Source organism: Aethalodelphis obliquidens, unplaced genomic scaffold (genome assembly GCF_003676395.1).
Source record: "Aethalodelphis obliquidens isolate GAN/ISIS:26980383/991018 unplaced genomic scaffold, ASM367639v1 scaffold1, whole genome shotgun sequence".
Classification (NCBI taxonomy): Eukaryota; Metazoa; Chordata; class Mammalia; order Artiodactyla; family Delphinidae; genus Aethalodelphis; species Aethalodelphis obliquidens.
The window spans coordinates 8409347-8426221 of record NW_020837945.1 but is presented as its reverse complement, the minus strand read 5'-3'; the positions used below and the strand labels follow the sequence as shown (position 1 = coordinate 8426221).

General features: G+C 42.7%; 1 protein-coding gene across 2 annotated transcripts in view; it reads right to left on the bottom strand.

Annotated features, from left to right (window-relative positions):
* HLCS (holocarboxylase synthetase) overlaps window positions 1-16875 on the bottom strand; it is a 196520-nt gene that overhangs the window by 134396 nt on the left and 45249 nt on the right. Inside the window, exons 6-7 of one of the 2 annotated variants that reach the window (XM_027100004.1) lie at window positions 4313-4584; window positions 1845-3178 (exon numbers count right to left, since the gene is read on the bottom strand). In XM_027100004.1, the coding sequence (XP_026955805.1) occupies window positions 2947-3178; window positions 4313-4584 (504 nt within the window). In that variant the 3' untranslated portion in view covers window positions 1845-2946. Of the gene's footprint in view, window positions 1-1844; window positions 3179-4312; window positions 4585-16875 lie in introns of those variants that run through there. The other variant, XM_027099931.1, reaches the window with a different exon arrangement.

The following is a 16875-nucleotide window of genomic DNA, read 5'->3' as shown; positions in this document are numbered from 1 at the left end:
GGGAAACCTACCAGGAAATAACACAGGAGGAAAAAAAAGAAAGACCGCCTAAGTCAATCAAAACCAGCATTTCATCCAAAAGGTGTTACCCTGACAACAGAGTAGAAAATGCATCTCATGGTCAGAAATATGTGTCAGAAAAAAGGACTGGGATGCGGGATACAGGGTAAAACTACCTCTTCCAACCAGACTTGGTTGGGTGGCACAGCCAAGTCAGACGAGCGAGGAAACGTCACTCATTCACATGGTTTTCGCTCTTTATTTTTGGAGGGGGAGTCCACAGTACCTTGACGTAATCGGCAAGCAACTCCTGTACTTCCCTCCGCCACTCCTCCCCACCAGAGCTCTTTCCCCTCCACAGAACCACTAACATAGCTTTAAAATTCACAGGGTGGGGCAGGAGGTGATGGTAGTGGTGGTTCATGGCTTCAAGACCAGCGCGCTCCCTTATCCAGAGATCAAAGGAAAGCTTTCAGTGCCACCTCAGTGCCACAGTAGTTTAAGCTGGGTTTGTGGTCAAAGAAGAAAATAGATCCTCCAATAATCTGTTAAAAGAAAAATTTCCAAATCCTCCTGGATTTATAATAACACAAGAAAAATACCTGTAATGGCACTGAACAAGCAGTGAAATAAAACCAGAGTTACCTGTCAAATAATTATTTCCACCTATGATTTTAAATTTTACAAGCATTGGGGCCATGATAATGTATATGCTACCTAAAGGCCTCCTGCTATTTTTTTAGGAGTCCAACACACAGAAAGTACATGCTTGTTTCAAAGACTTCTAAGCATCCTCTACTACCTACCTCCTCTCCTCCTTGGTAACAGAACCCTAATAGCCAGTGGATTCACGGGTGCCAAGTATAAAGACCACAGTTATTTCTTAGCCTTCTTTGTAGGTTAATATGGTCATGTGACTAGGTTCTAGCCCTGGGATAGAAACAAAAATATCATGAGCAACTTCTGAAAGAGTCCATAAAGAATGGGGGTGGGTTTCCCTGGTGGCAAAGTGGTTAAGAATCTGCCTGCCAATGCAGGGGACACGGGTTCGAGCCCTGGTCCGGGAAGATCCCACATGCGGCGGAGCAACTAAGCCCGTGCGCCACAACTACTGAGCCTGTGCTCTAGAGCCCACGAGCCACAACTACTGAGCCTGCGTGCCACAACTACTGAAGCCCGTGCCTAGAGCCCGTGCTCCACAACAAGAGAAGCCACTGCAGTGAGAAGCCAGCGCTCCACAACGAAGAGTAGCCTGCGCTGGCCACAACTAGAGAAAGCCCATGTGCAGCAACGAAGACCCAATGTGGCCAAAAATAAATAAAAAATAAATAAATTTTTAAAAAATATTAAAAAAAAAAAAGAATGGGGGCACACGCTACTATCCCCTCTCCTTCTGCTTACCAGCTACAATGAGAGGGAATATAAATGAGTGGATTGCCTCTTGGACCACTTGCTGAGGGTGACAGAGCAACTCAACTGGGTCCTGGACACTGTGAGCCACACTCGGCCCTAGGCTGTCCATCTCAGTCCATCTCATATACAGTAAAAAACTTCAGTCCTATTTAAGCCACTTTAATTGGGGGGATGACTGTCTCACACAGCTGAACCTAACCCCAACTGACCTAGAAATTGATACCTGAATGGGATGTGCTAGGGCTTAGATCTTGTGCTCATCACAAGAAACAGGCCTAACAATGCAGAGGGGATCTGGGCGGGGGCAGCAGGCAAGGACATGGGTCTCACAGGTTCACCGCTAATGAACACTGTCATGCAGCAGCAAAGCATTCAATCGAGGCCTGGCCTTCGGTAGCTTGGGAGGTAGAGCACACGTCTGTTAGAAGCTGTATCATTATAGGGAAAAGCTCTGAAAACAAAATGTCAGTGTTTATCAGAAAAAGGAACAATTCCACATACAATAAATTCTGTTACCTAGCATTCTACACACTGGTGTGATGTATGAAATTAGTCGATACATATAAAGTACATAAAAGCAGTGTATGGAAGATAAAAGCTTTCAATACCTATTAGCTACTATTATTGTTGTTATAACCACAACAATATACTGTTTCCATAAGAGTAGCTCATTTATAGGATCAAATATAACGTTAGCTGTAGAAATGTCTTCACTCTTCCTCTTAGAAAGTAATAATCAATATGTTTCATTTACCTATCTCATGACCCCTTTGTGGATAATTCTGGGAGCTTTTTGACACCAAGGTGACCTCTTCAAGTTCCTTGTAAAAAAGGCTACAGCCGCCCAGGAACCTCTCACCAGCCTCGCTGACTCAGTAGGCTGCAGTGAGTACCTTTCTCTTAGTGTTAGGAAGGAACCCACGTGTGCAGTGGAAGAGGACATCTATGATAAGTCATGGTGAAAGGCGACTGCTTATTCAACATCTGCTCTGTGCGAAGCAGAGCTTCATCAGTAATCATCAAAGCCATTTTACCATCCACACTCTGGAGACTAGACAAGAAAAGAAACAAAGATTCCTAAATGCTCTTTGGAAAAGCTGAAATGTTTCTCTTTTGTAAAAATAACAAGCTTTAACCCTACAGGAGTTTCCCGACTCCACTATTGTCGAGCTCAAGGACACTTTTACAGACCCAAGTTGCTTAAGGTGGAATTTTCATTTTTCAAAAAAAGTTCAATATCAAAACTGAACTTACAGATATTCAAGCGTAATAAAACTTATTTACACGGCATTTCTTTTCCATCCTACAACACAGCCTCACCGGGGTATAAGGAAACCCAACCATATGATTACACAGGAGCCTTGGTCTACCCACCCTAGCAAGGCACTCACAGCCCTCCTGATAATACACTGCCCAAACTCAACAGCAATAATCTCAAAGTTTCAAGATTTCCCCAACACAAAATATTCTTCACTGTTGTCCACAAAAACAGCCAAAATGGTCTGGAAGTGCCAACGTTTTTCCGTCTGAATTTCACCTCCCAAAACCTTTTGTTAAATATTGTGTCTCATTTTTTATTTGGAAAATATGATTATAATGGGTCACCTTTTCGATATAATATAGTTCACTGCAGTAACAAAAGATTATCACAGAATTTGTACAAGCAAGTAATAACTGCTCCATACAAATACAGGTGTTTTCTTCTCTACAGGGATTCAAGGGATTGGCAGGGGGAGGGGAGTAGAGGCAGGAGAGGATGGGAACACTGGGAAAAAAAAAAAAGTACCTATGACAACACGAAACAACTCGGGCAACAAGAGCTGTTCATTACCATTGCTCACATTCCCCTTCTTACTTCACCTCCTCATTCTGCTAATTCCCCCATAATATTAATGCTTTTCCTACATCCTATACGTACACTAAAATTGCCATTTCCATGACTGTGAGTATGACAGTCATGAAATCCTAAAATGATCTCATCAGTTTATATCAACATACTAGCAAATCCAGAAATTATTGTTAAGAAGAAAAGCCAAAATACTTCCACACGTTCCATGTTGAACTACGTATCTGTCTAATTGTGCAGTCCCGCAGGTGAAAGTGTCTAGAAACTAAATGGGGGGCTGAGGGGTGGAGTCTTACATTCCTTAAATATTAGTCCCATGTTGAAGGAAGATGCTTTTCTTAGTCACTCCCTCTATAACCCTCCTTTTTAAACTATCTATCTCAACATAAGAGTATTACCTAATACTGACTAATTTGGAGTTTAAAAATTCCTTTCATCTGTTTTCCATTTTTAAACCTTTAATCAAAGTCCACGAAACAGAAGGAATAAAAAGGAAAAGTTGCAATAAGAGTAAATCTTGAACATCCAAATGGGATTACAGAGTGCTTTAAAAATGCATTGGATAGGAACATACCAAAACAGGTTTTCAAAGTACAGAGCTCTAATTTATTTAATTTAACACAGCTTACATGTCATTCAAATTTGCTATCCTAATGCTCCTGCAAAACATCTTAAACTGGTTATAACATCTTAACACTGATTATAACAACACAAATGTAAAGCGGTAACATGAACACCCGTGCCACCTGCTAAACATCTTTTTTCCTAGTGTTCTTTTTTCCAAAGACATTCTGAAAGGCCAGATTAAAGGAAGAGAGTCACAAGGCACAAAAATCCCCCATTCTTTAAAACACAAATCTTTTACCAAAGAACTTTAATTTCTTTTCCTACATTTTAACTCCTCTAGGACAGGGTACTCCCATCTTGCTAGCGCTTTATTAACAGTTATCGTTCTAAATCTCTATCCCTCTCACCCAGCTCTGGTTAGAGAGAACGATCAACATAACTGGATTCCTCCAAGCAGGTAGAGAAGCCAGGCTGGCCAGAACTTACCCGTCCAGAAGACTCATTGTGGTGGTTGTCACTTCAGCAAACAGAATTACTTTTCCAAGTTTCTTTGTCTGCAAATTTTGTTGGTAGATCTCAAAGTTAAAATTTTCTGATGAGAAGGTCTCTATGTCAGTCACCACAGGTATAGCAGATGGGGTGATTTCTATTTCAGACGTGTAGGATGAAACGAATTTAAGGGAGAGCTTGCTGGATTTTATTACTCCTTCAGCATCCACATGCTTCCCCAGCCACTGCATAAGAGGATCCCGGATTTCCTGTGTCATAAAGAAAGAAATGGAAAGGTCATAATTTGGCATTATGTTAGATGATGGTAGCTTTTCCTTAAAATGCCATTTTGGTAATATAAGAACGTCCTAATTCATGACCAATAAAAGCTAGATTAACATAGTCTGAACATATAAACTATTAGACAATAGACAATAAGTAACTAAATATACCTATATTATAAAAATAAACTATTCAGAAACCAAGATCCAGGGAAATAAGTACATTTCTATCCTACACTAACTATATCCTAAATTCTCAAAAGTCCTCTCCAGTTCCAGAGTTCATTAGTGATGCTCTAGTCCTCTATGAATTTTACAGAAAATTTATAACTTTATATTTCCACCCTCAAGGAAATTCATTATCTCATCTGGGGAAATAAAAACCTAGGTGAAAAGTCACAGAAGACAAAGTACTAAGATACTAGAGAATTCGCTCTCAGCCTCTGCAGGACCTCCACCTCCTCTCATAGACAAGTTGACCATCCCCAGCCACTGACGGGTTACCAACAGTGAAAGTAACGGGGTACCCAAAGAGGCTTTTCTCTTTGCCTCCCCAAGCAGGGGAGGGCAGAACTACAGGAGATATTATCTAACCTAGTACAGAGCTCTCTACCCACCCTCCCAAGAGGCTGCAACTTCCTCTTGGACCCTGAAAGCCCCAGGGGCCTCCTCCTGGGGTGGAGCATCAGGGGGTTGGGGGGAGTCAGCATCCTGAGAGGCCAGCACAAAACATACTAAAATCTGTCAGTCGCAGTAAATGCTGATCTGGACTCCTGGGCCACCTTCATGCAAATGCCAGGCACTTCCAAAGAGGAGATGAGTCCTTCTGTTAATATCAGGGGTCTGTCCCAAAGCTCCACGTGCCTAAGAGAAGCAGCTTCAAAGATGAAATGTCATTTAGCTAAATTCTATTAATGAAGCTTTAAAACTCACTTCCAATTTGCAGAAAATACAGAGGTTAGAGGAACAAGTTAAATGGCTTCAAAGGAAGTGATCAGAAGAAACCCAGAGGGTGAGACACATTACAGCACAAGAATCTTCAAGTGTGTGTGTGTGTGCACGTACACACACGCACGTGCTGGCGCAGAGTGTCCAGGCAGTCCTGGGAGTCCACTTCTGCAGGCAGCAAGAAGGCAGAAGAGGATGACAGGGCAGTAAAAAGAGGACTGAGAAGTAACCAACAGCCTGTCTGGGGAGGGAGAGAAACTGTAGACCCCGAGGACAAAACACTGCCAAGGAATTTCCTCTAAAGGAAAAAGAAGAATGGGACAGTGGCTACAGGGAGGAATGAAGTCAAAACAGGTTTTGTTTGGTTATTAAACGAGAGAAATAACAGCATGATTTTTTTTTTTAATGACAATGTGAGTGGTCCTATGGAGAAAAGAAAACAGGTAAACAGGTTTTCCTTGAAAGCAGAGCCCTTTATCCATTGGGATGGACAGGATTCACATCACCTCTGGGGACACCAGCCCAGCTTCCCCACTGGATCGCAGCCCTCCCTCACCCCTTGCTGGCTACACAGCCAGCCCTGGGAATTGATCTACACTGCCACCACCCTGCTCCAAAGCCACCCACAGTTGGGAGTCCTGGCGCTGGGTGCTGGTGATATCATCTTCTGATTCCTTCTATCTTCTCTATAAATAGGAGGAAAGAGGCTCAGCCAAGAGTGAAAAGGAGAAAGGAGGTGCTGGAGGTTTGAGAAAGGAGAGTGAGAAAACGCAGGAAGCAGGGAAGATCGTATGCGCAACCAGAAGCATTCAAGGTTCATCTAAGGTTAGTGCTTCTGAATTCAGAGTGAGCAGTCGGCATGATTTTCTTCTTTTCTGCAGCCACACACAGCTACATGCTATACGAGACAGGCACAGGGGTGATCCTGCTTGAACGAGCACCAGAAAAGTCATTGGAAGAGGTCAAGCTGAAGTGAGCCACCAGGAGTTACAGCACTAACTTTCCATCCTTGCACAAAGAACAAAGAAAAATTTTAAATGGAATATTCCCTGTTCACCATTAATTCTTTAATATACACTCTACTGGAGTAAGAATAAAAATGAATAAATTATAAAAGTAACCCCCTATTATGTGCTGAATGTTTGTATCCCAAAAATTCATATGTTGAAATTCTAATTAATCCCCAAGGTGATGGTATTTTGAAGTGGGGCCTTTGGGTATGATTAAGTCATGAGGGTGGAACCCTCATGAATGGGATAGTACCTTTAAAAAACCAATCCCAGGGGGCTTCCCTGGTGGCGCAGTGGTTGAGAGTCCGCCTGCCGATGCAGGGGACACGGGTTCGTGCCCCAGTCCGGGAGGATCCCACATGCCGCGGAGTAGCTGGGCCCGTGAGCCATGGCCGCTGAACCTGCGCGTCCGGAGCCTGTGCTCCGCAACGGGAGAGGCCATAACAGTGAGAAGCCCGCGTACCGCAAAAAAAAATAAATAAATAAAAATAAAATAAAATAAAAACCAATCCCAGGACTTCCCTGGTGGCGCAGTGGTTAAGAATCCGCCTGCCAATGCAGGGGACACACGTTCAAGCCCTGGCCCGGGAAGATCCCACATACCGCGGAACAACTAAACCCGTGTGCCACAACTACTGGGCCTGCGCTCTGGAGCCCGCGAACCACAACTACTGAAGCCCGGGCACCTAGAGCCCGTGCTCCACAACAAGAGAAGCCATTGCAATGAGAAGCCCACACGCCGCAACGAAGAGTAGCCCCCGCTCACCGAAACTAGAGAAAGCCCGCATGCAGCAACGAAGACCCAATGCAGCCATAAAGAAATAAATTTATTTTTTTGAAAAAAAGGCAATCCCAGAGAGACCCTCTCCACCAAGTGAGGACATAGCAAAAAGATGTTTGCCTGCAACCTGGGAGAGGGCCCTCACCAGAGCAACCAGGCTGGCACACTGATCTCAGACCTCCAGCCACCAAAAGTATGAAAAATAAGTGTCTGTTGTTTATAAGCTGCCCAGTCTACGCTATCTTGTTTTAGCAGCCTGTATTGACTAAGACACCCCCAAACCTCAAACCTGGCCATTAGTTATAACCAACTTTGCTCCTTAAACTTTAGTCAATGCCCTTAAAGTATAAAGCGAACAAATCCAAATTTCCTTCATCACATTCTCCACAACAGCTGGATTTCACAAGGGCACTGCACAGGCTAAAGATACATCAGTGAATAGGTTAAATCATAAAAAAAGAGAGGGAAATAATCTGAACAATAAACACTTCTTAACTAACTTCAGTTTTCATTAACTCATTAACTGCTTCATTAAGAGTTTTCATTAATTCATTAACTGTTTCATTAACAGTTTTCATTAACATTAAAGCAAGAGTTAAACAGTTATTCAGCAGGCGTAGGCAATGTGAATCCCCCATTCAAAGTCTGTGAAAATCAAGATAAAACCAAAAAGAAACAGCTAGCACCAGGTAGACCTTTCAGACAGGAATAAAGCAGGGAATTTCCTATGGAGCAAATTATCCAACTGGCCATCTATATATCATTCATCTAATAAATTGTTTGTTTTTGAAAGCAACACTTAGAGATGCACAAATATGCAAAATAAATTAAAATTGATGTAAGCAAGGTATATGAGGGTTTTTTTTTTAATACTTCTTTCATATAATCTTTCAGGACTTAATCAGAGCCAAGTAAGTTATTCAGAAAAAAGAGAATCTAAAAAGATATAAAACAAGGCATGGAACTTATTAGGAAATATAACTGTATACCACCTATAATTCTCCTAAATATTTATATTCACAGTAGTCAAATGCAACTGTAAGCAGTCAAGTAAAACTGAGTACACATGGGTCGCCCATCCCCATTATCCCTAGACAGGAGAATAAAACTCTGGTCACAAGAAGTATCAAAATTACGACCTGTTTGATGCAAATCTGCCTGGTATGTCCTCTCAAATGGACTTAAGTTACAATGATGACTTCAGAGCTACAGAATTAGCTGCTATCATAAAAGTAAAAGGAATTAATTCATGATTCTTGGTTTTAACTCTACCAGTGACCACTAAGGTGGTGTAGAAATGCTATTGAAGAAAAAATTTGGAGCATATATATCAAGGTAAATGGGTTGGCATAAGTAGTATTACCAACCCCCTACTCCCAAGTCTACCTAACTCTATAAACACAACTATCGGAGCATGCAAAAATGTCACTGCTTTAGGGAAGATTTCTCCGACCCACAGCCTGTCCCAGTCTAAGTTAGGACTCTCTTTCATAAACTTAGTGACTTTATAGCACTTTTCAAATTGTAATTCCATAGTCTGTATAATCATTTACTCAATGTCCCACTGTCTTGCTAGAATGTAAGCTCCATAAAGACAGCAAATGCATGTTTCTGTCTGGCTCACACTGTATCCATGGCACCTGGTACCAAGTCTGGCAAATGCTGCATGCTTAATAAGCATTCATCATATAAATGCATATTAAATTCCTTACCAAACACATCCCACAAGTAAGAAACATAAATAGGTATAAAGAGGGAAAACCCAGAAAAGGCAATGCTAAGAGATGGCCTTGAAATGGATACACAGCATCAAAAAGAAATATGAAATCGTTGAAGTCAAATCAGTCCTGTTGAAAATAAAACAACTGCTATCAAATTCCACTCCAATGAAATTCATTAAAACCTTCTAATTAATGTTATTTTTTTAACATTTGAACTTCAAGAATTTAGTATTCACCTTTCTCTAAGATTTCAGGCTAATTAAATACAATTTAGGTGGAACCAAAAACAACATTTTATAGTCACATAAATGTTGGCCCCTTTGAACCAGCCACAGCACTAGGGAAACACTAGCTATTCTCAAGGAAAGTGAATGTGCCTTTGTTTCCTATTGGGACATGTTGCACACAACATGAAAACTCCAAGGAATCCACCAAAAAAGTACTAGAACTAGTACTTTTAGCAAGGTTGCAAAATACAAGGTCAATATACAAAAACTGGGTTTATTTCTAGCCATGAATATCTGGAGTCTGAATTTTTTTAAATACCATTTTCAATGGCATCAATAGATCTGAAACATTTAGGAATAAATTAAAGAAAGTATGTGCCAGAACTGTACACTGAAAACTACAAACACTACTGAATTTAAAATTAAAGAAGTCCTAAATAACTGAAGAGATATACCATGTTCATGGATCAGAACACTCAATATTATTGATGTCAATTCTTCTCCAAATTGATCTATGGAATCGATGCAATTCCAATCAAAATCCTAGCAAGCTCCTTCTAAAACTTACATAGATATAGAATAGGCCTAGAATGACCAAAACAATTTGGGGAAGAAAAAAGTTGGAAGATTTACCTATCTGACTTCAAGATTTATTATAAAGCTGCAGGGATCAAGACAGTATGGTATTTCCTTACAGACAGACATATATTTCTAAAAACAGAACAGAGTCCAGAAATAGTGCCACACATATATGTTCAGTTGATTTTCAACATGGTAATTCACCTGAAAAAAATCATCTTTTCAATACATGGTGCTGAAACAATGGGACACACATATGCAAAAAACCAAAAAAAACCCCAAAACACCTTGACCCTTACATGTATACCAAAAGTAACTTGAAATGAATCACAGACCTAAATGTAAAACTATAAAACTTCTAAAATAAAATACAGGAGAAAAACTTTCTGATCTTAGGATAGGTAAATCTTTTCTCAGATACAACAAAAGAAGCGTGAACCATCAAATTAAAAAAAGTGATAGGGCTTCCCTGGTGGCGCAGTGGTTAAGAATCTGCCTGCCAATGCAGGGGACGCAGGTTCGAGCCCTGGTCTGGGAAGATCCCACATGCCACGGAGCAACTGGGCCCGTGAGCCAAAACTACTGAGCCTGCGCATTTGGAGCCTGTGCTCTGCAACAAGAGGCCGCAACAGTGAGAGGCCTGGGCACCACGATGAAGAGTGGCCCCTGCTCGCCACAACTAGAGAAAGTCCTCGCACAGAAATGAAGACCCAACACAGCCATAAATAAATAAATAAATAAATAAATTTATTTTTTTTTTTTTAAATGATAAGCTGGACATTATAAAAATTAAGAACTCTAAGAACTGCTGCTCTTCAAGGGTTAATGTTAAGGAAAATGAAAAGACAACAAACTGAGAGAAACCATTCTTAATACACATATCTGACAAAGGACTTGTATCCAGAATGAAGAAAAAAAAACTCTTAAAACGTAATTATAAGAAAACAATTCAACTTAGAACATCAGCAAGAAGATTTGGCCAAATGAAAACATCAGATGGCCAATAAGCACATGAAAAGTGCTCAACATCATTTGTCACCAGGGAAATACAAATGAAAACACACCCGTTAGAATGGTTAAGTTTTTTAATTCTTTTTTTTAAATTAAATTTATTTTTTTATACAGCAGATTCTTATTAGTTATCTATTTTATACATATTGGTGTATATATGTCAATCCCAACCTCCCAATTCATCCCACCCCCACCCCCACCCCCTTCCCCACTTTCCCCCCATACAGCCATACGTTTGTTCTCTACATCTGTGTCTCTATTTCTGCCTTGCAAACGGGTTCATCTGTACCATGTTTCTAGATTCCACATATATGCGTTAATATACGATATTAGTTTTTCTCTTTCTGGCTTACTTCACTCTGTATGAGTCTGTCATACAGAGTGAAGTAAGCCAGAAAGAGAAGAACAAATTTCTGAATTCTGACAATATCTAGTGTTGGCAAAGATGTGAAGTAGCTGGAGCTCTCATACATCATTGGTGGGAACATAAAATGGTGCAACGATTCTGGAAAACAGTTTGGCAGTTTCTTATCAAATTAAACATCCACTTGCCACATGACCCAGAAATTCTATTCCTAGGTATTTAACCAAGAGAAAAGAAAACACACATCCAAACAAAGACTTACACACGAATGGTCGTACAAACTTTACTCATAATATCCAAAAAGTGCAAACAACCCAATGCCCACTAACAGGAGAATAGGTAAGTTATGGCATAGCTACACAATGGAACACTACTTGGCAATAAAAAAGGAATTAACTACCCACATAGGCAACAACATGAATGAATCTCAAAAACACAAGGCTGATTAAAATAAATGTTTTTAAAATTTAATAAATAAAATAAAATTTAAAAAGACAGAAGAGTATGTACTGTATGATTCAATTTAGATGAAGTTCCAGAAAAGACCAACCTAATCTATAATGATAGAATGCAGATCAGTGATTGCCCAAGGATGAGCATGGGGGTGGGAGAGTGGATGAGGACTGAATGAGAAACAGAGTAAGAGAATTTTGTGGGATTCTGCAAATGGTCTCTATCTTGATAGCAACGACGGTTACTCCAGCGTATATGTTTATCAAACCCTACACATAATTAAGTGCATTTTCTTGAATATGTCATCCCAAAGTTGATTTTTTAAAGCAAATAGCAACAATCTTGTGCAACACTAAACGATGACTGAAGTCCAGGAGACTCTATATTCACTAATGTCCAAAAAGAACGCCAGTGTCCCTACTTCTGAAGAAATTAATGCTTAAATTTATATTTAGTGCAAATACACACACAAGTGGCTACTCCATGGTTAGTTAACATGTCATACGGGGAGTGTAGCAGATGTACAGAGATGTACAGTATGCTATGTCCAGTCACATTAGAGCCATTCCACCCCATCACTTGTCTTATCTGCTAAATTTTATCCATCTAAACAAGATTCAATGGGTGAAACATAGCCATACCTCTGATTCAGCATTGGATTCAAAATATTTATTGCCAACTCTGTTTGTGTTTTGGTGCTCCTTTTCCCAAGAAACATCAAATAATTGATCATAACTTTTAAAGGTTTTCTATCTCAGAGACACATTTGCCTCATTGTAAATAATCAGATGAGTGGCGCTTCAGTCATATCATTATAAGTTGCTAGGCAACATTATAAGTTTACAAGTGGGTAAATCAGAGAATGAATCTACAAAGACATAGAATACAAGCTCTTTTTATGGGTGTTTTCATTCTCAGTTAAATATGAGAGGAAACAGAAGGAGAAGAATTTATATGAAAATTTATACCAAAAAAAAAAAGTTCTTACTACTGGTATTTCACAAACAAAATATTCACAACCAATTTCACATTCACTCAGTGTCTTCAAGCAAGTGATGAGGGCACATAGCACAGCAGATCTTTACAATCAAAAGATGACACTCCTGAAAGAGCGGGACTGTTTTTGGTCCTGACCTCATTTAAGGCTGGGATTGTTCATGCGGCAGCCTTCAGGGTGAACTTTTATTCTGAGCACCAGAACCAAGCAGAGCAGAGCCTCAGGCAGGGTCTGAGATGAGTGTGTTATGATTGGGTCCCCATGCAGACACTTCTCTTCTCAGTTCCAATGGATCCACTGAAGTCTGATCAACCCTTGCCTAACTTGTCCAGATTCCTCCTTGGACGGTACTGCACCCCAGCCTGGATTCCCAAGGCCCCTGCCTTCCTGCTTCCCCAGATATGCTCAGCCACTGATCCCAAGCACTCTCACCCCGGAATGGGTGGACCTAGAGGGGCTTCTAGGTTCAGTGACGACACACTGCTAAAAGCAGTCCATCCCCACAAATATCCAGGTCAACTGTCACCAACAGACACCCAAGGGCCAAAATGAACCCAGAGAAACGTTCTACTTGGCCCACCCATTTTGAACTAGTTGCTAACACTTAAAAATCAGGATATTTCACATCCTGCTTCTTTTGAAGAAACAGAAACTCCTTCCCACATGGCAATAACTGGCTGGGCCAAGAAGCACTACCCTCACTATATGGGGACAGACTCTCCAGCTGGACTCTTGTGTACCACCTCTCTGCTCCTAGGCATCTGGCATTGAGACCACCCACGCTGCCCCCCCCGCCCCCCCGCCCCCCCCCCACCCCCGTATCAAGTCTGGCACCAAGCCAGCAAGATCTCCCATGGGGCCCTTGATGATGCTTCTTTCCAGTTAGGTCCATATTAATTCATCAGAGTGAGTCTGGTGATGCTGACTCTCAAAAATACAAGGGGTTCGGGCTTCCCCGGTGGCGCAGTGGTTGAGAGTCTGCCTGCCGATGCAGGGGACACGGGTTCATGCCCCGGTCCGGGAAGATCCCACATGCCGCGGAGCGGCTGGGCCCGTGAGCCATGGCCGCTGAGCCTGCGCGTCCGGAGCCTGCGCTCCGCAACGGGAGAGGCCACAACAGTGAGAGGCCCGCGTACCGCAAAAAAAAAAAAAAAAAAAAAAAATACAAGGGGTTCAATTTGGCAGTTCCTCAAAAAAGTGAATTAACATATAACCCAGCGATTCCCTGGTATATACCCAAAAGAGCTGAAAACAGGAACAGATACTTGAACACCAATGTTCAGAACAACACTGTTCACAATAGCCAAGAGCTGGAAATAACCCATGTCAGTCGACAGATGATCGGACAGATGAATGGTTAAACAAAATGTGGTATATATACACAATGGAATATTATTCAAGCATAAAAAGAAATAAAGTTCTGAAAGATGCTATGACAAAAATGAACCTTGAAAACATTATGCCAAGTGAAAGAAGCCAGACTCAAAAGGACAAATATTGTATGATTCCACTTACGTGAAATATCTAGAATAAGTAAATTCACAGAAACAGAAAGTAGAATAGAGGTTACCAGGAGCTGATGAGAGAGAGAATGAGAAGTTATTGATTAACGGGTATAGAGTTTCCGTTCGGGGTGATGAAAAAGTTTTGGAAATAGATAGTGGTGTGGTTGCACAACAGTGTGAATGAAATTAATTTCACTTTAAAAAAAGAGAAGGGGCTCAAAATCTCAAGCTGTTTTCTCCCCAGAGGCTCCCTGCTCTCTCTGCAATCAGTCCACTAGCCCCCTGCCAAATCACCCTGCATACATAGAGGAAGTGGAGGGGCAGCCGGCACATTAACCAGGGGGCCTGACTACGCTTTTCCCAGGATACCTCCGACTTACCTGCGAATCACCAAGGGAAGCTACTAAGGTGACTTCTCACAACAAGACTTTTCCCAAGTGACTTTCCACCTAGACGGACAAATAGCTGGCAATGTCTCTTTTTAAATGATTTTAAGTTGTTTCCATCAGGCACTAGGCTACATCCACGGTATGAAAGCTACCATTTATTGCACACTCACTCCATGTGGAACACTCGTGCTTTAGACCAGGACCCCATCCCTCACACAGCAATTCCACAGAACTATCGTCACCATCTACAGAAGAAGAAACGGAACAAGACAGCGTTAATGATGCCCAAACCACACAGACAGTAAGTTGCAGAGCTGGAATTTGAACCCACGAACCCAAATCTGTCTGGGTCCCAAATCCTTGCTCTAATTCCTATCCCATGGTCCTCAGCAAGAGAAGCTAACCCAAAATGCAGCAACAGAGGAAAAGCCTGTTTACTGTTATCAAAATGCCTAAGGCAACACAAAGAAAGATATAAACTCAATATATAATACGCAACTATGAAATAGTGATAAAAATAGATCCACGCGGCTTGGAGCTGGGGTGGGGATGCAGAAAGAGAGGTAGTGGGCAAAGTTTCTCAACTTTGGTAAGAGAAACTTAAATCTGAAGCTTGGGTCTACTACCGTCAACTGTGTTCTACTTAGGCAAGCCCAGACGAAGACATTTTTCACAAATAAGTGAATTTTTATCATTTTAAGTGAGTTACCGTTCACCTCTCTCCGGTTTCAGCCAGAAAGAGATGGCATATTCAAGACTTCAGTGGGGGCTTCCCTGGTGGCGCAGTGGTTGAGAGTCCGCCTGCCGATGCAGGGGACACGGGTTCGTGCCCCGGTCCGGGAGGATCCCGCATGCCGCGGAGTGGCTGGGCCCGTGAGCCATGGCCGCTGAGCCTGCGCGTCCGGAGCCTGTGCTCCGCAGCGGGAGAGGCCGCGGCAGTGAGAGGCCCGCGTACCGCAGCAAAAAAAAAAAAAAGACTTCAATGGAAGGGCTACTTAAGGAACTGTGAGCAGAGTTAAGAGAATTAATGAGCAGGGATGGGGAAGCACCTGGACCAGCAACAAGCCTGGAGGAGCAAGAGGACAGAGCTACCCACAGGGGGTGTAAGCAGAGAGGGCGGAGAGGAAATTGGTCCACCTCTCTCACCTCCTGCCAGCGTAACCAGAGCCTGGGAAGCGGCAGAGAATAAGGGCACAGGGTAAACTGGACAGTGCCCGACACAACTGCTCAGAGAGGACACAAGGGGAAGGGGGGGTCCCGCTCTGATGTGACTGCCTCTCACATCTCTGCCCTGGGGCACAACCTATGCCCAGCAACAAGATGAACTTCCACACATCCTGATCTTTCATAGTGATCAGACCAAACTTGGAATGGTAACTCCGCAACTCCAAAGGATTTATGACAAAAGGCATCCGATATCTAAACCCCAGGAATGGGAGGATCCCCGCCCACCCCCCCAGCTGAACTTGTCAGTCATTTCCAGTCCCCAATGCCTGGGACACAATAGGCACTCAATAAATGTCTGTTAAACTGTATTCCTTTTATTATGTAAAGGTTTCCCTCAGGCTCCGGCTTTGAAAAGCCACGATTTACTGCATTTTGCTAACTAGCAAGACCACAAAAGGCTGGGGTGGACCCGTAAAACAGAGGTAATCCGCTGGGCCAAATGGGCTCATTTTAGAGATGAAATCTATTCTGCAAGGGCGGAGACCAAAAGTAGAGCCATGGCCGGCTCTAAAAGAAAGGGAGGCATTCCGGGTCGGAGCTCAACCACCGCTCCTACTCGAGAGGCGCTAACTTACACTGACGGGGCCTGTGGGTTTGGGTTCAACATCCGTAGAAGTCTCCAGGGCCTTCATTAAGCCTGCCCGTGTAAAACGCCCGCCATTTGTCGGAGGCCAACACAAACAGTTTCCTGCCGGAGCGAGGAGCGTAGGCTGCGAAACCAAGAAAGCTCTGGGCGGTGAGCGCGGCGCTCCAGTGGGAGCGCTTGCGGGGCAGCCCGGTGCGCCTCACCCTGAGGGGGCACGTCCTGACTGGCGCACACTCACGCAGGCACGCACGCACACGCACGCACGCAAGCACGCATACGCACGCACAGATGTGACCGTCCGCCATGCTGAGCCAGCAGCAGGCTTGGAGCGCTCAGCTTTTTGTTTTCAGAAGGCCCCACTCATCCTAAACTAAGTACCTGTGTCATCCGCAGCTTGGCCTTGGCCTCTCTGGAGCGTGGGAGCAGGAGACGCCAGCACAGAATCTGGTCAACAGCTCTGCTCCCAACTAGCGGGGAGGCC